Here is a 25,589-nt window from a genome sequence, read left to right as displayed (position 1 = left end):
CAGAATATTGCAGTCATTAGAGGTTTATCTCACTAACAGTCAACAACATTAGTGACAGTTTGCGTATACTATCTTGTAATCCTGTAATCCTGGATAGTTCTTGCTAGCTAAAACGTCTGGTCCAAAAAAAATCTGAAAAAGACAAACAGCCAATAAAAATACATAACATTCAGTAAAATTTGGATGCTGAATTGTTGTGATAAGTTTAAATATAAATATGTTACATTGATGTTAATTCATTTTAATTATTTAAATCTCTCTTACAATTAACGGAGCCTACAAAATCCTCATAGATTATTCTTTAAGCTGTGATATAGACCATAAAAAGTCTTCAGAAATATACACATTAAGTTAAACACAAAGTCTGCACAACTTAGATACTTATTTTTACAAATTTGTTGTCCCTTAGAAAGTTAAATTTCTTTAATTAAAGACCTTTTTTTACTAGATTCAATTTAGAAAGGCTTTATTTCCAACACTTATATACTGATGAACAGTAACAGCATAAAACCTGAACACACTGTGAGTTATTTGCAGGCTATTCTGGTTTTATGCTGTTTGCACATAGCCATTTTCACTTTGCTTCTGAGTGGGAAAGGGTTAAGTTTGTTACAATCCTTTACCAGACTGGTATGCAAAAGTCGAAAAACATATGAGTACAGGTGAGTTCTAAAGCTATTACTATTTAATAAATAGTCTAGCTATTACCATACATGGTGAACATGTCTTTTACATGTTGACCTCAAAAATCGATTCGAGTCTGTCTTTCCTGCTATGTAACAATCATAACATGTTTAAAGATCCAATGCAAAAGCGTTCACTAGATATTGTGGAACATAATAGTACATGGATGGAATGTTTTAAACACTGATCGACAGACAGGTGCAAAGCAATATACCCATGCTTCACAGATGGCAAACTATGGCAACCAACAAATGTCATACCAACAATTAATCTTGTAAATCATTTCCCCGCCTTGGCCTCCTTTTGTTTGGATGCTTTTTCTTTTGCCTGCACATATGAGAAAGCAACAAATTATTAAATCCACCATGCAATCAAAATGCATGTAAATTCAATTTTTGCTAAAAAAATAAAATAATTGATTTTATAATAAACATAAATGTATTTTTCATCCTAAATATCAGCACTTATTTAACTTCATATATTTGTGTAGTACATATACCAGATTTCTTTTACTTTTTTCTAAACGCCATAAATTGTTATAAGATCAAAATAAATGTATACAACATTTTACATCACAGTTTTTTTTAGTCAGCATTTAATATACACATGTATCTCCTGCCTTGAAATCTTTTACCTAAAAGTGTGACCTCAACATTCTAAAAACGTGAACATGTTAAACACAGACAGACTGACTAATGGACAAAGCTCATTCCTTAGTCTTGATTCACTAACATTAACATAAGTTTATAATAAAATTAACATGAACATTCATATATCATTTTCTGAGTCAAATTGTGGTACTAGTCTTACCTTTTCAACCAAGGGAAGTAACTGACCATTCTCGGACAGTATCTTTAACAATTCCATTATGAAAGGAAGGTAATTGTGCTTTCTTCTTATGTTTTCAACCTGAAATAGAAAAGTTTGAATATATTAAATGAAAGGTAATCAGGGCTGTAATTTTGGAAACACTTATGGCTAAAAAAGCAGAAGGACATACCCCCTCTGCTATTGGATTCACATAGTCTTCATTACAAATGTATTTATTTTACATCTGCATTAAAGCTTTAAGATAGTTAAAAAAATCCACAGATCCAATAGGTGTCAGCTGAAGGAGAACATATCACACCTATTATTTATAAGAAAAAGAAGCTACATGTTTTTAGGGGAAATTGTTAAGTCCAAGGCCCATAACTTCGCCAAAAATAAATGGACCAGAACGAAACTCACACTTCATCTGTAAGTCATGTAGGTTTACACACATACCAAAAATCGGCTTAATATCTGAAAGCCTTGCATAAAAAACTCTCCAGAAAACAATTATTATAGAGAACAAGTCTAAGTCCATGGCCCATAACTTCGAAAAATCAATGGACGTGAACAAAAATCACTCTTCATATGTAGGCATAATCACATATCAACACAAATCAGCTAAATATCAGAAGGTGCTTTGTAAAAAAACTCAGAAAAAACATTTATTATAGAGAAAATTTCCAAGTCCAAGGCTCGTAACTTTGCCAAAAATCAATGAAGTAGAAGGAAACTTACATTTCATCTGTAAGTCATATAGTAAGACTCAAATACCAAAAATCAGCTCTATACCTGAAAGAGTTGCGTAAAAAAAACTCCAGAAAATGGAATGATGGACAGACAGACAGTCTGATTGCTATATGCCACCTTATTGGGAGGCATAACAATCTATTTAAGACTACTCTTACCATGTGTTGCTTTATTTTTATTGAAGAACTAGAAGTGACGTAATCTCGAGACTCAAAGGAAATTTCAGCTGACTTATAAGATACACTGATTATGTAACTCATAGAAGAAGACACACATTTCTATAAGGGTAGTCTTCTTACCTGGTATTTCTTCATCTTCCTCTCTTCATCCGACACTAACATCCTCAGTTCACTGATCTGGGACTTGATCAGATCAGTCTCCATACCCCCTATCTGGAGCACAATATGGACAAAACATTCAACATAACACCAGGCAATCACAAACATATTTGCCTTACTAGTAACGCAAACAAATTTTAGTCAATCTTCTGACTCAACTTTAAGGTTTTGTTTTTTTCAATTTGTTTTAGATGAGTTTGATCATAAAGCTGAATTGCTGATCACAGAAGTGTTTTTAAAGTTTTGAGTCTGATTCAACCCAGGGTTGGAGGAGGATTGTGTATATATCCAGTGACTTGGAAAAATGAAACATTATAAACATGATCATAAATTACAGTATGCCAAATTATTTACAAGTGAATGTTTAACTGCATTTTAAAAGTAATATAAAGTGTTACAGAAATTTATCTCTGTATAATAAACTCAATAAACCAATTATTAAGTTCATTGGAACAGTTCTTCATCTTTTTGGGGAAATTTTTGTCAGATGTTTGGGGAAAATGTTTCTTTTTGTCATTTGGAAGCAGCCTGTAAGGGGCCGTAATTTTGGACAAAAAAATCACTGATATCCTTCTTGCTATGATATGAGATTGTTCTTCAGCAGAGCAGAAACTCAAGTCTCATCTGAAAATTCTAATAAATTGAGATTGTTCCTAATACTAGACCATTGTTTGTTTTTTGTTTATATTTTTTTGTTTTGACCATTTCCCACTGTATCTGGGTTAGCTTGTTTACCAGTGCTTATTGCACATACTTATGCTTGTAACACACAACTGGCCTGGTTGAATCAGATGTAGGAAGAGAATAATCATATAAATGAATAAATGGCCAGTCCCTCCACAAGTAATGTGTCTGCTCCAGGAATAAAACCTGTGATCCTCAGACATGTCATCCAGTGCTCTACCAACTCAGATAATCGGTAAACTACATTGACTATATGAGTCTTGAGAAATCTGGGCATAATGCATGTGCGCAGTTCGCACGGGATAATCAGGGACAACAATTTCCGCCTTAACTTGATTTTCGGTAAGGAGGAACTCCCTTGAAACTAAAAATACCATAAAAGCGGAAAGTGTTGCCATGATAAGCCTGTGCTGACTACACAGGCTAATCTGGGACAACACTTTACACACATGCATTATGTCCAGTTTTCTCACACGCGACTCATATCATCACACATATTTATAGACCTTAGATGTGTGACCAACACTACTTATAGCGTTAAATGGAAAATAATAAATGACAAATTGCTATAAAAATTTGCCAAATGTGTAACAGCCAAAATTGCTTTCTTTAATTTGAATAACCAGGTTTTTAACTTTTAACAAGATGTGTTTGTGAAACACTATGTCCCCCCATAAATTTGACCTTTGACCGTGAAGGATAACCTTGACCTTTCACCACTCAAAATGTGCAGCTCCATGAGATACACATGCATGCCAAGTGGCTATCTTCAATATTGTAAAAGTGTATATCAGATTAGTGATTTTGACCCATATATTTGACCTTTGACCTTGAAGGATGACCTTGACCTTTCACTACTCAAAATGTGCAGCTCCATGAGATACACATGCATGCCAAATATTAAGTTGCTTTCTTTAATATTGCAAAAGTTATGGCAAATGTTAAAGTTTGGCCCAAACCAACAAACAAACAGACAGGGCAAAAACAATATGTCCCCCAGTATAGACTGGGGGACAAAAAAAAGCATTGAGTTCACTAAATTGTTTGACACAAGTTCTAACATTTTGACTGACAGGCAAGTTCAATGAATACAAGAGTATTAAACCCTTTTTTGTGACATACTCTAGTATTTTATGAGAGTTAAAGAGTACCCAATGATTGTGAATTTTACAGGCAAAAAGAACGTATCCATATATTTTTTGTAAAGCATAACATTGACCAAAATGTTCATATTCTACTTTTGTAAAACACAAAAATGAATTAATTTGCTATAACCCCCAAATTGGCCTATCCATGGCGACCGACTACTCACCTCTGCCTGTGCACATAGCTCCTGTATTCGTCTCTCATAGCTCATCCGTCTGTCAGATACGATTGCCATCAGGTTAAAGTGGATCTCATCAGAACTGTATCTGGAATAGAAAAATTACATGGTGAGAAAACGAGTATGAAAGAACTCACCAGAAGTCTAAGTTGCACTAGAATTGTGTAGTATTATGCTTCAATTAGACTAAGCACAATTACTTTCATACTTGGCAAAGCCTAAAATGTAACCCAAAACTTTTAAACTTATTTTTTGGTAAACTTGGAGCCTTATTTGCAAATGTTAACCAAATAAAAAAATACTTTGAGTTTATCATATTCTATGAGCTTACTTTCATAAAATTGACTATACAATCAATGACAATCACAACTATTTGTGTAGCATAGCAAAATGGATTATCAAGTTATTAAAGTAAATATCATATAAAAACAAAGTAAATTGCCAATAAAAAAGAAATTTAATATTATTAAATTAAATATCATAATAAATATATGTAAAATATTATATTACATATTTATAGACTAAATATTATAAGAATTGGAAAAGTATAAACAACAGAAATTCAATTGGCAAATTCCCTCTATAAGCAATATCAAACATACAAAGATAAAATCTGGGATCGTGGTGCATGGATGTATATTCAGTCGAAAGATAATACACCAATGACGGGCTGTTGTTTAGATTTGCATTCAGATATGAAGGCCATGATGGAACTTCAGGATAAAACCCGTCACGAGTTGTATTTGAACATAACATATGGACGAATATAAGCTTGGGAGGGGTGTCTATATACCCAGAATCACAATTAAGAAACAAGCAAATTCGTTGAATTGATATCCCCGCCAATATGCTTCTGGACACAAAGGTGTTATATTTGACACTCAAAAAAGCATTTTTTCAAGATACAAAGGGCCATAACTCCGTTATTAACAGATGGTGTACAATGCAATTTGGCGTGCATCATCCTCTAATTGATATACATACCCATACCAAGTTTCAATGAAATCGGCCAAAGCAATTCTAAGATATGGCTCCGGACACACAAAAAAAGCATTTTTTCAAGATACAAAGGGCCATAACTCCATTATTAACAGATGGTGTACAATGCCATTTGTCGTGTATCATTCTCTTATCCATACATATACTCATACCAAGTTTCAATGAAATCCACCAAAGCACTTCCAAGATATGGCTCTGGACGGACGGACGGAAAGACGGACTGACGGACAACGCCAAAACAATATCCCTCCACCTATGGCGGGGATAATAATTGAACAGTAAGATCAAAAGACCAGATAGATAAGGCAGTGTACCTTCTAATTATACCTAATTAATAAGTTAACGGCTACATGTTTCCAACTTACCCCAAGACATGATGATGATACTGAACTAGTGTTAGAGAGAAGGAAAGGTTTTTCTATGTTATTATCCCCACGTTTTTCGGAGAAAAAGTGGGGATATTGTATTGATGTGCGTCTGTCTGTCCGTCCTGGCCACCTGCTCCTCCTACACTATTAGCACTAGAACCTTGAAACTTACATACATGGTAGCTATGAGCATATGTGCGACAGTGACAGTGACGGAATTTTGATCTGACCCCTGGGTCAAAAGTTATGGGGGGTTGGGGCGGGGGCAAGTCAGAGATTTTCAGTTATTTTTATGCCCCCAGTATGGTGCATTGGCCATAAATGCAATATTGATGATAGCAACTTTATATTTGGCATGCATGTGTATCTCATGGAGCTGCAAATTTGGAGTGGTTAAAGGTAAAGGTCAAGGTCATCCTTCAAGGTCAAAAAAACAAATCCAAGGGAAGTAATAAGCTTTAAAGGGAGGTAAGTAAATAACCTGCCAAATCATATAAAAAATTTAAATAAATAAAAGTGGCGCATAGTGTTACACAGTAGTGGCGCAGAGATGTATTTAGTATTCAATTGTTTGTGTTAATTCATCTGTGAAATAGTTTAGCTCAATCTAATGTTTATACAAGGGATTATAAAATATTGGCCCAAAGGGACACCTGTATATGAGAGAAGAGATAGAATGCAGTCAAGCATAAAAAGCATGAGAAACTCATGGAATATAGCCTCAAGAATCTATAAAAGGGCTGAAACTTTCAATTTGTGCAATGACAATTTTAGGCTCATTACTGAAAATCTGTCAAAATGTTCAAGTGGGAAAAATGTGAGAAACAATTTAAAGCAAGATGGACTTTGAACAGGAACATCAAAGACAGACATGAAATTCAACATATTCATTGTTGTGTACAAGATTGCGATAGAAAATTTCTGAGACGCTACTATTTAGTCAACCATTTAACCTCAAAACATAACTTTTCCAAAACAGAAGCAAGAAGATTGGCTATAAGAGAGCATGTTAAGTCATCTCATAAGTCATTCCAATTAGGATGACATGTACATAATTGACTACAGTGAAGTTGATTCATTATTAGATTTGTTAGGAAAGCAGGATGAGGAGGAGAAATTAGGGTATAGATTTTCACACATTTTTTTAGGTTATTTTACATTAAATTCTTCATTGCTACATTGAATTACTTCAAATTTACACTGAACATCTCTTATGACAATACGGTCAATCTCAACTATGCATGGCCCCATTACCAACCCTGTGTCAAACATGCGGCATGGGGATTTCATTTCTAGTATTATAAGTCTTTTAAATTATTAATTATTAGAACTTTGGATAGTAAATTAATAGAACTTATATTAAATAAAATTAACATTGTGAATTGACTTAATTGTGTTTTATCGTACTTATAAAGTTAATGTATAAAACTATGTTACATTTGTTAATAGGTGGGGGATGGGGGTTATACTGAATGTAAAAGAATGTAACTAGTCATCAATCAAGAGACTGTCCTCACTTCTGCATACGCTTCTCTAGAATAGGCTTTACCAGCTCTAGCCAGTCCGCAGAATCAGGCACTGCACCTGAAACAGAATTCTGAGATTATGAGCACCAGAAATGTGTTTAAAAGTCAACTCAATCAATACTTGAGAGAAAAACAATATGAAGTGTCAGTGATTTTTATCAAATATGATCAAAGTGAAACTTCAGATGGTAAAAGTTTCATTTCCAATGCTGAATTTTGTTTCCTTTTTATGAAAAACAAGAGCTGTGTTTGTGGAACACAATGCCCCCTACAGCTATTTTAGACAAGAGGGCCATGATGGCCTTGAATCGCTCACCTGACTAACCAAATACAATCCCAACCCAGTTTTCATCAAGATAAACATTCTGACCAAGTTTCATAAAGATTGGATGAAAACTGTGACCTCTATTGTCTACACAAGGTTTTTCTAATATATGACCTATTGACCCTAGTTTTTGACCCGAGGTGACCCAAATACAATCCCAACACAGATTTCATCAAGATAAACATTCTGATCAAATTTAATAAACATTGGATGAAAACTGTGACCTCCATTGTCTACACAAGGTTTTTCTATTATTTGACCTAGTGACCTAGTTTTTTACCCCAGATGACCAAAATACAATCCCAACCCAGATTTCATCAGGACAAACATTCTGACCAAATTTCATGAAGATTGGATGAAAACTGTGACCTCTATTGTTTAAACAAGGTTTTTCTATTATTTGACCTAGTGACCTAGTTTTTGACCCAAGATGACCCAAATACAATCCCAACCCAGATTTCATCAAGATAAACATTCTGACCAAATTTCATAAAGATTGGATGAAAACTGCGACCTCTATTGTCTATACAAGGTGTTTCTATTATTTCACCTAGTGACCTAGTTTTTGACCTAGTGACCTAGTTTTTGACCCCAGATGACCCAAATACAATCCCAACCCAGATTTCATCAAGATAACCATTCTGGCCAAATTTCATAACGATTGGATGAAAACTGTGACCTCTACTGTCTACACAAGCATATTGTTGACGGACACACGCATGCACACACGCACGCACGCACATACGGACGCCGGACATCACACGGTCACATTAGCTCACCATGTCACTTCGTGACAGGTGAGCTAAAAAACAAGAGCTCCCCATAACAAGTGCCACGCTTGGCTGCGGGTGCAGTTTTGAATAAATGAAAGCTTGACAGAATTTTCTTTTTTTTTTAGAGGTCATAGTGACCTTGACCTTTGACCTAGTTACCCAAAAATGGGTGTGGCATGTAGATCTCATCAAGGTGCAGCTACATAGGAAGTATCAAAGTTGTAGGTTGAAGCACTTTGATTTTAGAACCAATGTTCAAAACCGTGACAAAATGTTAGGTTTTAGCACGACACGGACGGCAGACGACACGACGACAGACACGACACAACGAGCTGGCTATGTCAATACCTCGGGTTTTCTCCTAAAACAGCCAAGCTAAAAAGACCTTTGACCTTGAAGGATGACCTTGACCTTTCAGCACTAAAAATGTGCAGCTGCATGAGATAAACAAATATCAAGTGGCTATCTTCAATATTGCAAACGTTATGACAAACCTTAAAGTTTTTGGGCAGACACACACATACAATGACAGACAGACTGACAGGCCCAAAACAATATACCCCAGATCATTTGATCCAGGGGCACAAAAAAAGATTTACAATTCTAGATGAAAGTATAATAAACAAGAGGGCCTGAAAGGCCCAAAGTCACTTAGCTGCAATACAAAGGAACTGACCTGTTGGGTGCAGCCAAAGATATCATTAGAACAAATGTTCTGACAAGTTTCATGAAAAGTGAATTATAAATGTAACTTTAAGAGTGCTAACAATAGCCATACAAGGATAACTTCAAAGCGCCCCTGGCTGCCATTTTTTCAACAGACTGGAAATATTTTCAAACTCATCCAAGATATCATTAAAACAAATGTGGTGAAAAAGTTTCATGGAGATTGGACAAAAAATGTGACTTAAGAGTGTAAACAAGGTTTTGCCATATAAGGAAAAATGCCCTGCCCTTTGGAGGACATATTTTTTAACCAACCTGCCTAATTTTTGCATACATCCAAGGTGTCATAAGAACTTAAGTTCTGACTAAGTTACATGATGATTTGACAATAAATCTGACTTCTACAGTGTTAACAAAGTTTTTCTATAGCCATTTAAGGAAAACTGCCATGCCTCAAGGCAGCCATGTTTTTCAACCAACCAGAACCATTTTCAAACTCGACCAAGATATGATTGCGACACATGTTTTGACCAAGTTTGATAAAGATTGGAACAATAATGAGGCCTCAAGAGTATTAACAAGGTAAATATTGACAACACACAGGGACAAAAGGGGATCACAAAAGCTCACCATGAACACATTGTACTCAGGTGAGCTTAAAACAAAACATTTGAAAGAAGCTAACTTGAAAATACTAACTAAATAATATTTATAATGTAAGCATGTATATAGTCTCTATATAATATTGCACATATATTATATGAAAGATAACTTAAGTACTAAATTGCATAACAGTAAATGTTACCTAGGTCTATTGGTCCCTCCTTCAAACCATCAAGCTCATAGAGACGGCCGTCTATAGGTATGTAGCCAACAAAATGGAAGACATCGTCGTCCTTCTTTGACTGCTTCTCATCAAACTCGAACATCTGCTGTCTGCAATCACGTTCAAATTTGTTTAAATCAGGGCTCGACAATAACGGTGGTCCATTGACCAGAGTCAGTAAAAAATAGGGAAGACCAGTGAAACTAGAAATTTGGTTGATCAGTCGGACCAGTTAAAAATCCTGGCCAGCTTATTGTGAAATACTGGTGGAAAGCCGTTTTCATCAATAAAACAACTTTATATGTTCATAATAAACCGATTATTTCATCATTACTTTATGGGCCGACTCGAGATCGGGATAAAAATAGCAACGTATTGGAAATTCCAATTTTTCTAGATGCCTGGATGACAATAACCTGTTGTCGGATCAAAAAACCTATTTGTGTTCCGTAAATGTCTCCGTATTTCGCCGTGATTGATACACAAATTAACATTAAATTCTAAGCGTTCGGATTGAGAAATGAGCAAAATGGTATTCATTATTTTGAAAATGCAGCAATAATCAGCATTTATCGATCTTAGTACCATCCGAATATACTTTGTTTTAATGTTTTGATATTGCCGCCTGCCCCGCCCCCACCGGATAGTTAACGTGCGTATTTTCAAGATTATGTACCCAGTTGTACTAAGCAGTGTTATGACATATTCAGTTGTACTGAGAAAAGTGTTATTACATACCCAGTTGGACTGAGAAAAGTGTTATTAAATACCCAGTCGTACTGAGCATACTGTTACAATGTACCCAGTTGCATTTAGCAGTCGTATTATGTACCTAGTCGTGTTAAGCAAAGTGTTATTATGTACCATGCAGTGGGGCATTAATGGGGAAAATGTTTTCCTAAGCAGTAACCATTAATAATGGATAGAAAATACCTGGAGAAACTGTTGTGGACTTGTTTGATGACGTCAGAATTGCTCAAACTGAGACCTCGTAACTGAAAAACCATGGTAACAAGAAGAATATACCGGTAAGTTAAACGGAGACTGTGCAACTGAACAAACATGGTAACAAGAATATCTGTGGAACTGAGAAACTGAGACCCCACAACTAAAAAACTTAAGCATGAACCCTCATGATGGGCTTTGGCAATGTATCTTTGAAAAAATAAAAATAACCGCGCATTTTAAATACCCTTATTATATTTACTTTGCCATGCCCTTGTGCCCTCCAGGGTAAAACATGATGAACGAGTTGTTTGGAAACAAATTATTATTAACTATTGCTAAAGGGACAGAGACTCCCTGAAAACTCACTGGAGCAGAGCAACGTGAAAGTATACTTATGTCTACCATGTAATGATATTGAACAAGGGCTGTTTGTAAAACATGCATGCCCCCATATGGGCTGTCAGTTGTAGTGGCAGCCATTGTGTGAATACGTTTTTTGTCACTGTGACCTTGACCTTTGACCTCTTCGAAGGGGGGCATAAATATAATGTCTACTAAATATTGCAAGTCAAATAACTGACAATTTTATGTTCATTCATTTGTGTGTGTTTTTGGTGACATACATATACATACTATTATAATATTAAAACAACCTTTTTGGTAAAAATAATGTTTTTTGCAAAATTTTCCAAATTGATACGAGCGAAAACATCGAATCCTGAATGTTAAAACTAGTGTAACTTACATGTTACATTTTCAGGAGAAGAAAAAAACAGTTTTATTGAAATAATGAACATATTTCAATACTTCAATGAAAAGTATTATAATTACGTTTTAAAAACAAAGCAAAACTCAAAATTAAAATGTCAATTTTTCAAACAATAAATAATTAAGAAAGGAGCATAATTTCAAGGATGACATATTTTTAATGCTCAGAATACCCTAAGCTGCTCTTTCTTTATTTCTGGAAAAATATACTCCTGATTATTTTCTTAAATGTCAGTAACACTAGTTATAACATTCAGTAGACCATAAAAGTCCTTCAAATTTGTGTCATTAGTTTATAAGTAGTTTTGTTGATCTGTAACATAAATATAAAATGCATTTGAAAATGTCATATATTATTGATAAAAAGAAAATTACTGCCTAAAAATAATTGGCATAGAACAACCTGAAAATAAATGCTTGTAAATCCAACAGGGAAGCTGCAAAAAAAGTGTCATAGGAGTTTTTTAAAATTGGACCATAAGTGTCCCAGATCATTTACTGCCAATATCCCCTTGAAAATTCTATTGAGCAGGACAACCTGACAAAGTCTGGGAAGAAATTATTATTCCTGGACCAAAACCAAATCTTTTATTACAGATGTGACTAATATTCCCTGCACTGCTTTGTCAGCTACAGTATATTAAAGTGTGCATAACTTTGGAGTGTGTGAGTCATTGGCAAACAAGTGTCTTACACACTGATATCTACACTTCATTAAGACTAAATTATTGTAACTTCAATTTCATCAATTTAGAAAATCTTGAAGTAGTTCCCGATCTTTGTACTTTTTATTCTGCCTTACACAGTATTATTGCTTGATTATAATTTATTAAAATTCGGGGACCTTATTCAGCCCCGTTCCCCATTGAAACAAGAGTGCCAAACTGTCACAAGATACGCCCGTTCAAAGGTTTTGGACACCATGCTCCATGCTTGAAATGCACTAAGTGACCGCGAGACCTAGTTATTGGCCCGGCATGACCCATATTTGAACTTGACCTAGATATCATTTAGATGTAACATCTGACTAAATTTGGTTAAGATCAGATGAAAACTACTTCAATTAGAGAGTGGACACCATGCTTAATCCTTGAAATGCACTAAGTGACCCCCTGAACTAATTTTTGAACCGGCATGACCCATATTCGAACATGACCTAGATATTGTCTAGACACAACTTCTGACCAAGTTTGGTGAAGATCGGATGAAAACTATTTGAATTAGAGAGCAGACACTGCTGTGGACGCCGCCCGCCCACCAAGGGTGAAACTATAATACGTCCCGTTTTTAAAAACGGGCATATAAAAGTTTGTTTTTTTCAAATTGGACCTCAAATTTCCCAATTGGAGATTTAAAAAAGGTTTTTTTTAGATCTCAGCATTTAGTTCATCTCCCATCTACCTCTATACATTGCACCTTATAATATGATATAAAACAACACCCTTTTTTATTCTCAATTTTGAAGTGTTTGATAGCAAAACAACAACAACAAAAACACCAATTTCCCAATTTAAGTTAAAACACAGCACATTTTCCAAATCTTAAAAGACCTGACCACATTTCCCAAATGGTGAAAAAACACACTGGCCACAAAAATGGCTAGTTCAAAAGCACATAACTTACCAGCCTTGGGATAATTGGGCATCAAAAGTTACTTGCAAATTTACACTTCATACCAATGCATATTTTCAGGTTACATTTATATGCCAGAGAAACATTTGATGTTCACTTACTAAATGAAACTCTTAATATATACCCTTCACCACAAATAGGGTCAGAATGACCCAAATTGCTCACCTGGACTGGACACTACAACACGTGACCTAGCTGGCAATGCATTGCCAATATTTGTTACTGCTTAACCCTTTGCATGCTGGGAAATTTGTCGTCTGCTAAATTGTCGTCTGCTGAAGTACTAAAATTAGCATTTTCTTTGATTTTTTTCAAAGAATACTATCAGAATAGCAAACAGTTTGGATCCTGATGAGACGCCACGTTCTGTGGCATCTCATCTGGATCCAAACTGTTTGCAAAGGCCTTTGAAATTCGGTTCCCGCACTGAAAGGGTTAATTGCGAATCCTTATTTGTTAATTTTACAGATGAGTATACATCATCTTGAGAATTATTTTAAGAAAGCATTTACATATTCTTACAATAATACTTACAGATGGGTCGAAATTCTGTGAGAATTCTTTGAAGGCTGACAATGTTTCGCCTAACCTCATGTCTGGGTGCGAGCAGTTGAGTAGAATACTGAGGATAGCTTGTGTGGCACACGCATTGTTGATTACCTGCAGTAAACATAGTGGTAAAAACATACTAACAAAAAAAAAAAGGGCATGAGGGCCCAAAGTCGCTCACCTGAGATAAGATATGATTGGGACAAATCTTCTGACCAAGTTTAACGAAGATCGGAAAATAAATGTGGCCTCTAGAGTGTTACCAAGGTTTTACTATAGCAATATAAAGAAAAATGTCCCCCCTGGCAGCCATGTTTTTCAACCAATCGGCATCATTTTTTAACTCATCCAAGATGTTATCGGGATATATCTTCTGACCAAGTTTCATGAAGATCGGACAATAAATGTGGCCTCTAGAGTGTTAACAAGATTTTACTATTGCCATATAAGGAAAAATGCCCCGCCCCTTGGAAGCCATGTTTTTCAAGCAAACATAATTATTTTCGAACTCCAAGATATCATTGAGACCAATCTTCTGACCGAGTGTCATGAAGATTGGACAATAAATGTGGCCTCTAGAGTGTTAACAAGGTTTTACTATAGCCATATTAAGCCATATAAGGAAAAATGCCCTGCCCCTGGTGGCCATGTTTTTAAAGCAACCAAAACCATTTTCGAACTCATCCAAGATATCATTAAGACAAATCTTCTGACCAAGTTTCATGATGATCAGAAAATAAATGTGACCTCTCGAGTGTTAACAAGGTTTTACTATAGCCATATAAAAAAAATAGCCCCGCCCTGTGGTGGCCATGTTTTTCAACCAACCGGCATCATTTTTGAACTAGTCCAAGATATTATTGGGATGAATCTTCTGACAGAGTTTCATGAAGATTGGACTGTAAATATGGCCTCTAGAGTGTTAACAAGATTTTACTATAGCTTTATATAGCCATATAAGGAAAAATGCCCCGCCCCTTGGCGGCCATGTTTTTCAAGCTAACATAACCATTTTCGAAACTCATCCAAGATATCATTAAGAAAAATCTTCTGACCATATTTCATCAAGATTGGACAATAAATGTGGCCTCTAGCGTGTTAACAAGGTTTTACTATAGCCGTATAAGGAAAAATGCTCCACCCCCTGGCAGCCATGTTTTTTTAACCAACCGGCATCATTTTCAAACTCGTCTAAGATTTTATTGGGATGAATCTTCTGACCAAGTTTCATGAAGATTGGACAATAAATGTGGCCTCTAGAGTGTTAACAAGATTTTACTATAGCCATATATAACCATATAAGGAAAAATGCCCCGCCCCTTGGCAGCCATGTTTTTCAAGCAAAGGTTACTATTTTTGAACTCATCAAAGATATCAGTGGGACAAATCTTCTAAGCAAGTTTCATGAAGATCAGAAAATAAATCTGGCTTCTAGAGTGTTAACAAGGTTTTACTATAGCCATATAAGGAAAAATGCCCCGCCCCCTGGCGGCCATGTTTTTCAACCAACCAGTATCATTTTCTAACTCGTCCAAGATATTATTGGGATGAATCTTTTGACCAAGTTTTATGAAGATCAGGCAATAAATGTGGCCTCTAGAGTGTTAACAAGATTTTACTATAGCCATATAAAGCCATATTAGGTAAAATGCCCCGCCCCTTGGCAGCCATGTTTTTCAAGCAAACGTAACCATTTTCAAACTCATCCAAGATATCATTGAAACCAATCTTCTGACAAAATTTCATGAAGATTTTACAATAAATGGGCCTCTAGAGAGTTACAACGGACAACATACAAAAAGCGATCACAAAAGCTCACCATGGGCAAGCTGTGCTCAGGTGAGCTAAAAAGGGCAAAAAATCTACTGTTTTGAGACACAAATCAAGTGTGTACCTTCAAGCCCAAGGTCATTGTATAGGTCATGAAAAATAGCCTTTTAATGTGAAAATAGAATACATCCTTGTTCTAACACTCCGTGGAAATTCTCTCAGGCATACCAAATGAATTTTAAAAGATGCTAAAAGGGATGGAAATAAGCAGAGTTAATAACTTAATGGGCAATTGAGTTTGAGGTACAAATGAAAGCCCCATATTTTTTCGTGACACTTCACACATCAGAAACAAAAATTTACTTTGATACAGACAAACAATGTGCCACATCTGAAACCAATATAATATTTCCACATACATTGTGCTTGCATTAAAAGACAAACCTGCTTAGCGAAGAAAATCTTCTCCAGTCTGCTGTCTTGTACAATGGAGCCGTCTGGTTCTGAGTCTGGCACCCACTTGAACAGGAATATGAGACCATGAACTGGCCTGAAATGAATACAAGACCATGAACAGGCATAACATATATGTAAACATTTCTGATAGTATTTGCTAAGGCCTGGTATTACTTTCCAGAATAATCGGTCCTCAACAATATGTACAATGAAAAACTTTGTTTTGGTTGAAAATGAAAACAAAACTAGGAATATGTAAAAAATACGAAGTGGTTTATGTTTATTATCCTTACATAGATTGTTTAACAATAACCAGAACAGGTTTTAGCAACCAGTCAAACTTGCTATCTTCGCTGGTAACATAACAAACTCCACATGCAATTCTTAGAACCAGTCAAGTATTGAACCTTGTTGTGTGACAAGGCGACACAACAATTTTTGTATTGTTGGCATGGAATTTGAATTTTACTGGTTTCAATCCTTTTATTTAGTTGTTATTTTATTTTCAATTGTTAAACATTGTGAACGTCATAATGTTTGTGATGTAACAACTTTACAGTGTTTTTTTCCCATTCAAAATCAGGTCCGTTAATTGGCCCCGTTCCCAATGGAAAAAAAGTATATATTTTTTCCCAGATAGGAGCTAAAAATTCCCAATGGAAGGTTTCCAAAATTAAAGCAAACAAAACATACTTACATTATTTTAGATCTCAATATTTTGTTCAACTCCCATCCATGTAAGTTCAAGTATAGTAAATACTATATTGAAACACTTGTATTCTCAATTTTGAAGCATTTTTTAGCAAAACAACAACAACTCTGAACTTTAGTCAAAATGACGCAAATTTTCCCAATCCAAAAGCACCCGGCCACATTCCTTAATTGGTGAAAAAAACCCTCACTTTATGAAAATTTATTCACGACTAAGATAAGTTTAATTTAAAGTTGGAAAGATAGCAACATATACAAACATAAGCTCATGTGACTCTTTTTGTGTGAACCCACTCAAAAAGCATATACCACAGGGGCGTAGATAACCCCCAAACATTGGGGAGGCGGTCCAGTTTCTGTACTGGGGACATAAAGGGGTTTGTTTGAGAAGGTTGTCCTCTCCCATGGTTCCGAAAAAAAATTCAAATTACAATTAATATGGCCCGTTTTAATGACGGAGTTTAAAAGGTGATATGAGAAAAAATAACATTAACATTACATTCACAACACTAATATTTTATTACTGATGGGCATGTTTAACACCTGAAATGGGAAGACTGTAATAAATAATCACATGAAAATACACAACAACCAATATAATATGACATGATAAGTAAAGTATATATCCACATTTCGAGCACTATTAAAATACTGAACCAGGATGAATAAATATTATTAAATTTGGTTATATAAACAAAAATTAAGGCAAAATTCATTTTTAAAGTCCCTAGAACTATATCCACACCAAATTATTTATTGATTGAGGTCACAATTTATCATGCACTGTTCGCATAATGTTAATGCCAAGTGTAGTAGTGTCACATTCTATGAAAACTTTCCGAAGATAGTTAACCATGAGTCGTTCAAACTGACGAACTCATTGGCAACATCTAACAAGTCCATTGCATCGGTAGCACACCTGTGCACGTGGAGCGTCATGAGGTGGGGGAGTCTCTCCTGTTTTATAGACGTCCGGAGGTACGTTTTAAGGCGTCTCAGGGCGGAGAAGGACCTCTCGCTGGTGGCGTTGGTGGCGGGCATTACCAGGACGTGGCGGAGGACACGCATCACCTCCGAGAAAAAGAGGCCAGACTCAGGATGCAAGTCGCGGTAGAACCTGACAATGTCCGTGATGGTCTTGACATCTTGCCCGTCTTCTTGGCCACCATGCAGAGATGGCAGAACGCAAGGTCCCGGCTCTGAAAATAATAACATTGTTAAATTAATAAATCAAATTAATTAAATTTTGTGTTGAATATTAATGATAACAATAAAACAAACATTATTAAGCAACAATACAAGTATTGTTTGTATTTTTTCTGACTTTCGTTTGTATTTAGATCGACGTTAGGTTCATGAAAGGTAAGAACGGTCGCAAATTAAAATTTAAAACTAATATAAATACCTTTGTAGTGGAGCCATGTGTACGAATCAAACCAACTAGATTGGAATGAACGCTGTTCTGGCTTTTTCTCCCCCAATGAACACTTAGGAAAAGCAAATTTTGAGGATGATTAGGAATGCTAATTTTGAACATTAAACAATTAAATATATGATTTTGTTTCAATGAACTCTAATCAAATAATAACTGTTATGCTTAGAGAACAAAAATATTTTCAATCAAATAAATGTTTTTCACGCATATATTTACTCAAAATTGTTTTAAGTGGCTGGTTAACCTTTAAATTAAAGCGACCAATTAAAATTAAAAGAATAGCCTGTCCTTAATCAAAACACTGACAGTGCAATCACAGAAAAGAACAACAAAACAATTAACACGATGTCATTTACCCGGGCCACTGGTTTATGACACCTAACAAGCAATATGGATACATCACTATTGGCAACCCAGTGTTTTTTTTCATTAAAAATCGGGTCTGGTAACCCAGGGCTCGACATTAAAGGTAGTCCGACTGTCCGGGACAACCAAATTGTTAGTCCGGACAAGTAAATAAAGAATTTGCTAGTCCGACGGGACAAGTGGTCATTATAATTGTATAACTTAGAAAAAATGCCTTTAAAGCCATTATTTCTGTTGAGATATCACTCAACTTTTCCGAGTATATTTTGTATACGTTTAATCGTCGAAGCCCGAGATATTCCGATAGTTCCCATCGTCGGACACCCCCAGTCTATTCATTACGTTACTCTCCATTCCTAAGTGAGTGATACATGTACTACACTGTACTGTTTACAAGGGAATCAACCCTTAACATTTTTTTCTTTGCCAAGATAACAAGAATATTTTCCCTTGTAAAGAATATGCATTTTACAACACCGCTACACACCGATCTTACAGACAATTAAAGTAGTGACATCCTCTCTATGTATAGAATGATTTTTTTTTAAATATCAGTTAAGTACTGTACATATACATCACTTTTAACATTTTCTGTTTGATGTTGGCAACACACAAGTTTTGTCAGGTATTATGGCTTTGTATAATGTTTAAAAATCAATAATCTTGAGTTCTCCTGTTATTCTAGTCAGTTCTTTTTGTATTTAAATTGCCTACAATTATGTTTACATGTATTTTGAACGATTCGAGTCTTTATGATTTGAGCATTTTGTATTATTTCATTATTTTTGCAAAGTACTGAGCAGAATAAGATACAACGGTCAGGACAAGTTGCTTTTTGGTCAGGACAAGTGAAATTATGGTCTACTTGTCCGACTGGACAAGTGGCTTCAAAAGTTAATGTCGAGCCCTGGGTAACCGGACCCATTCCCAATGGAAAAAAGTATATATTTTCCCCAAATGGAAGCTAAAAATTCCCAATGGAACCAAACAAAAAAAAATTTTTTTTTTAAGAACAATATTTTGTTCATCTCCCATCCATTTAACCCTTTCCTTGACAGCCATTTAGCCAATATAAGCCTCTCCAGTTACCACAAGACCTAGCTGCCTGCTGACCAGTGACTGATAGCCATCTTATCAATATCAGTACCCCATCTTTACAGGCATTATTGGAAAAACGCTGTTTTATGACCCTCATTGCTTTTGAACCTGATATTCTCATAAAAATTGAAATATTATTGAAAAATACACAATATGAAAGTTTAAGCTAATAAAATTTCCTTTCCTGTGGTGTAAACTGTATGTTTCTACCTTAATTTATTGGTCAGTTATAGTCATGCAAAGTTGACCTTGTGTTTTTAACTGCGTTTCAATGCAAATCTACCTCTTTGGAAACGCAACCGTCATTGCCTTTAAACCTGATTTTCTCATAAAAGTTGAAATATTATTGAAAAACACTCAATATGTAAGTTTTAGCTAATAAAATTTCCTTTCCTGTGGTGTAAATTTATGTTTCTACATTATTTTATTCATCAGTAAAGTCATGTAAATTTGACCGTTGTGTGTTTTACTGGGTTTAAATGCAAATCTCTTTCCAGCTCATATAGAAACTTTGCGAAGTTGGTGTGTTGAGACAAATACAAATAATTATATTTTGGAATATTTTTTTTTTCTTACTTTCCAAACTACAAATCTTCTTTCTTGAAGATTTTTTTATTTTATAAATTCATTCTGCAAGCCTCAAAATTTATGTAAATTCTTATAAATAACTATAGAAAAACACAGAGTTTTTCAAACAACTTCATGCATTTTCAAAATCAATTGTATTATTTCTTATGAAATTCGTACGATACTTGGTATTTCTATTAAATTAATCACCAAATGATTTATAAACATTTATAGATACCGGTAACAATTTAATTGGATGTTGCATAATGTGCCATGAATATTCATATAATTAATTTGCATTTTGCATTTTATTATCAATCAAAATCTGGCAATGTCGGCGTCTTCAATAAGTATTCAGTTCGTGTATTTATTTGCAAAATTCTTATTTTAAGCGGCTACTTTATTATCAAATACTCCAGTTTATCTGATCACCGACATATAACTTTACAACCCAGAAGTCGCCGACAAATCCGTGTATTCGTGTACCAAATTACAAAACGCCGAGGTAACATGGCACGCGCGCCAATGTCATCTGAAGACTACTGCTGCGTCCGGTAAACATGTTTATTCAAAGTGTCTTGAACCCGTGTTTCTTATCCCTAAATGTTAGATTAGCACGTGCGCTATTAATTATTATTGGTCAGTTCAAAGGCATATTGAAGACCGCCGACTGAGTCTTTGTTTTATTGCCCAATCAAACATCGATAATCCAATATCCTGTGTATTACGAAACAAAAACTTATGATAAGCATGTGTCGTTTGTAAAAACATTTTAGTGTACATGCCATTAAACATATCGATGTAATTCTCGTATATGATCTCGGAAACAAACATTTACGATATAATGGAATCAAACAACAATAAGAATGAAATCGATTTACACCCAAATGATATTATATCCCTATGGAACGTGTTTATTTTTGCTACATTTTTAACGAGTTATTAATACGTTTTCGGAAAATGTCCAAAGTAAATACGGTTCGAGAATAGCAGTTATTTTAGGACATTACGAAATGCCTGAAGCCTGCACATCCCGGCACGTGATTTATGCATGTCAAATGGTAAACCCTCGTCTTGATTGGGCGCCAATTGCATCATAACTTTAAATAGCAACATTACCGGATGTTTACTCGACAGTTTAGAAAAATGATGAACGCAGGTGTATATGCATTTCTGTTACACTTAAAACGTCATTTTAAGCATTTAAATAGCAAATTAAATCGTGCGGCGTAAAAACACGTATATATCAGGTAATAGATAGGGTAGTAGAAATGCGTAGATAACAGGGAATCGATACAGGCGTAGATACGCGTATTTGACAGGGAATCGATAGGGTCGTAGAAACGCTTACCTGTCAAGGAAAGGGTTAAGATCAACCGTAGTAAATATAATACTGGCCACACATGTATCCTCAATTTTGAAGCATTTGTTAGCAAAACAACAACACAAATTTTTCAAATTTAGTCACAACGCCGCGAATTTTCCCAATTCAAAGGGACCCGGCCCCATTCCCAAAATGGTGAAAAAAAACACTGCAACCTCGGAACAGATGGAAAGGGGACACATGGCTTCTGCACTGACAGCGCGTGATTACAAAAATACTGGTTTTGGGGAGGCGTTTTTGGGGGATTTTACGCCTTATTTATATAACGATGACTAGCCGAAATATTGGGGAGGCGGCCGCCTCCCCATTATCTACACCTATGTACCATCACTTTTTTAACCGAATATAAGTAGGGCTTCTGCTATTTAAATTTAACTTTTAAATACCACATATTCTCAGCAATCCGGACATGTCTGTCATATGAATGCAATTGCCAATCCTTATTCTTAACTTGCTTGGCCAAAATGTCTCATTCATACAGCAGAACATTTCTTACTTGAGATTTCTGAATGTGTCTTCATCCAAACTCCAGATTTCTTCTACTTGAACACCATGGCAGCCTAAAAAGAAAAAAGTTCCAAGCCAATATTTATATAGTTGCATTTCGTATATTGTTTGAATCAGTAGGAATCATAGACCATCTTACGAAAATGTGTTGTTGTTTCTAAATTATATAGTATATATTCGGATAAAAGTCATACCCGAAACCAGGTCGCTATTTTTAAAGCAATAAACTAATGCATACCAAATCCTTTAATGAGCTCCGTAAAAACACCCGGATCACTTTCAATCAAGCACCAGTCTCCTGCACTAGACATTATTCTATTGTATTCTTTAAACTAAAATATGGGAACGTTTGTCCGATTTTAATCACGCATTGGCGGCGTCCGAATTTGTCGAAACGTGGTACGACTAAATACCGTGTATGACTATTATCCGAGGATAAGACCGAATATAAACAGATACATGTTGTTTTGCACTCTCTTACACTGCGGTTCATTGACATGTATGTTAAGGCATGAACGACAACTCTGCTATGAGAATGGTTGTTTTGATGAGTTTTCTATTGAGTTGATATTTTTTCTGTTTTGACAATGTTCGGTCAACGACTTTTACCAACAACCGACTAACAGTTTGAAGAAATATGTTGGGCCAACATAGGACCGATTTCGCTCATCCAACAAAAAAAATGAGCCAATGTTCCAACCATTAGCCAATGTTTACCGAAATGCCAGCAGGTTGACGGGGATTACTCATATTTGCACATGATTTAAATAAATATATAACAATCTCTGAAGGTAAGAAATAACTCCTTATTCCTCTAAATAAAGTCGTAATTGAAAATGTGTTAAAATCTGTAATACGGTGAAAGAAATTTTGGTAGTCTACACATACACAATATAATTTTTATTTTTCGCCTATAACTTTTGTATTAATTGAATGTAATTTGAATGTTCATTCAGAAATTTATTTTCCTATTCGCAATCCAACTTGATTGGGTATCAATGGATCATGTGTGTGGACCAGTTTCTTAAGCTATGCAATGGTATTTGAGAGCATTTTTTTTCGAAGTATAATAATTAATATTATACCTCTGTAATGTTTAGGGTAATTTGTGTCAACTTTCTCGAAAATAGGGGTAATGATTCCGTTACCCCATGACTCTAGAAACTCAAGAGTAAAGAATATACGTTGAATAACGTATTTAGAAACGGAATTATAATATCAACGCTGGATTTGAACATTTATGCTGTAAGTTCATTTATAACAGGACTCTTATATAAGTTTTTTAGCGTTTATCGCGGAAAATACCGTTTTTTTGTGACCCGGATATTTCTACGTCCACACATTATCAAACATCCGGTATTCACGATTGTTTTGGATGGTGACAGCTAGCAGATCTAGCAATGCCCTAAAGTGTTTTTAAAGATGGTGGGATGTAAGCGAATATCCCGAATCCACCATTTTGGTTGTGCAATTTCTAATTGAATTTCAGAAGGAGCGCGGATTAGTTTTGGCGAGATTATTAATGTTCAAACCATCCTTTTTATTTTAATCATTTCATGATATAACATATCGACACATATTTCTTTTTTTTATTTCAAATTGACCAAGCATTTTCAATGCAATAAGCATATAACAAATAAAGTACACGTGAATATGATTTTCATATGAAACTTTTATCTGGCCAGCTTAGGACACGGTTTTGAAGGGTTAATATTTTCCCACCTAATATAAGTAGAAAATGGGTTTTTGTATAAACTTTGTAAACTGTGTGAACATCAATATACATGTAATATGTGATACTATGTCAGTGCCGAAGTGACAAACTGCGAATGCCCAACCGGTCAAACCCGAGTGCCGAAGTGGCAAATTTTTTTACGATGCCGGAGTAACCAACTACCGGAGGAACTAGATACAAAGCAACACTTATATTCTGCATTAATTCACATGATAACCACACCACCATTTTTGTTTTTATTTTCTATACATTACACTTATGTATATAGAACATATTATTGCATCGTTTAACACCAATCATCACCATTCGTTTAGCATTTTACAGATTGTCGAGGTATTATTAAATAAACTGCGATGCGTTAAGAGACGAAATTTTATGTGGACGAGTCTGTTCGCATTCCCGACCGTATACGGCATACCTAACGTTAGGACTTTCTCTTTCAAACCACTGTTTATTGCGAGATTAGATTGACATGGAAGTATTTCTTTGAAAAAAAAATCAACTACTAGACAATACACGTATCTCTAAATAGTCAACATACCGATTAAACAAGCACGTGCACGTTTGCCATTTTCATGCATGTGGACTTACTATAGTGTAACCTATCGGGAATCTTATTTCTGACAGCTTCCGGTCAAAATTTGCATGAAATAATGTAAATAAAAGTAAGAACTAAATTAATGTCACCATGTTAAATATACATAGCATGTCAATTACAACAAAATACTTCTTAAAAATATATCGGTGTACGCCGAAAATGTACAGTTACATGATCCGAGTACCAATTGTTCAATTGTTGTATAATTTATGAAGTCCAAATGATTAATTCTAATAATCTTGAACTTTATGACACCCGTTGTAAATAAAGAAAGTAAAGCTTGTTTGTTTAACAAATACAACTATAAATTCTGTTAAATTGTTACTGTTCACATCTATGCCTATGGTAGCTCACTGGCTGTGACTAAATGGCCATGTCATGTGAATTGCTACATGTAGTTTTGTCACGCAGTATGATTTTGCCTACATTTGTAGGTTAAACTTGTAACACCTAGATTTGTTCTACTTTTAATTGGATGATCACATGATAAGATTTAAAAAATATTAGGTTGGAAGTTCAGGTAATATAGTCTATACAAGGATGAGTTCCCCTAGAAATGTTCTAGATAAGAAGTGATGTTTGCTTTTTATTGTACCACATTTTACCGCGTTTTGGATTGGAAAAAAACGATGTGACTATTCAGGACTTGTGGAAAATTTTAATATTATTTATATGATTATAAAAAACAGTTTTTCATTTTTTTTATAAGGGCATGTTTAACTGCATTTTTGGATTTATATTAGTACAGAGTTTTTACATTTATACAAAGACCTATAGAATACACAGATTGGAAACTTCGGGCCTTGTCGGGCTATCTCGCGGCGGGGTCACGTGGTCGAGAAACTGATAAGAACACTTTGGATCAGCAGACGATTTATTCCATAAATCAATCGGAGGAGTCCGAAGATAGCCGATGAATCATGATTGCGATAAGATAGCGACGTGTCCAGTAGCAACGGCTGCAATTATCGGGAAAAGTTATGCGAAAATGT

General features: G+C 35.1%; 1 protein-coding gene across 1 annotated transcript; it reads right to left on the bottom strand.

Annotated features, from left to right (window-relative positions):
- LOC127838460 (ubiquitin carboxyl-terminal hydrolase isozyme L5-like) lies at positions 1 to 22,690 on the bottom strand. The gene is made up of 12 exons (XM_052366247.1): positions 22,503 to 22,690; positions 22,254 to 22,317; positions 16,185 to 16,290; positions 13,956 to 14,081; positions 11,007 to 11,068; positions 10,053 to 10,183; positions 7,475 to 7,541; positions 4,579 to 4,678; positions 2,544 to 2,636; positions 1,495 to 1,593; positions 945 to 1,011; positions 1 to 132 (listed from the first exon to the last, which is right to left on the bottom strand). Exons 1-11 carry the CDS (start codon positions 22,573 to 22,575, stop codon positions 964 to 966), a joined length of 969 nt encoding a protein of 322 aa, XP_052222207.1. The 5' UTR covers positions 22,576 to 22,690; the 3' UTR covers positions 1 to 132; positions 945 to 963.
- Positions 22,691 to 25,589: the final 2,899 nt, after the last annotated feature.

Source organism: Dreissena polymorpha, chromosome 7 (assembly GCF_020536995.1).
Source record: "Dreissena polymorpha isolate Duluth1 chromosome 7, UMN_Dpol_1.0, whole genome shotgun sequence".
NCBI classification, from domain to species: Eukaryota; Metazoa; Mollusca; class Bivalvia; order Myida; family Dreissenidae; genus Dreissena; species Dreissena polymorpha.
This window is presented reverse-complemented; position numbering and strand designations above follow the sequence as displayed.

What these genes read in the sequence shown, in the direction of transcription:
- LOC127838460 (XM_052366247.1), bottom strand. Translation starts at nt 22,575, where the DNA reads ATGTCTAGTGCAGGAGACTGGTGCTTGATTGAAAGTGATCCGGGTGTT. An exon ending in CACAGAATTTCGACCCATCT is followed by an intron (nt 11,069 to 13,955) that starts GTAAGTATTATT and finishes ATGGTTTTTCAG; the next exon opens with TTACGAGGTCTCAGTTTGAG. An exon ending in GTCCACAACAGTTTCTCCAG is followed by an intron (nt 10,184 to 11,006) that starts GTATTTTCTATC and finishes ACGTGATTGCAG; the next exon opens with ACAGCAGATGTTCGAGTTTG.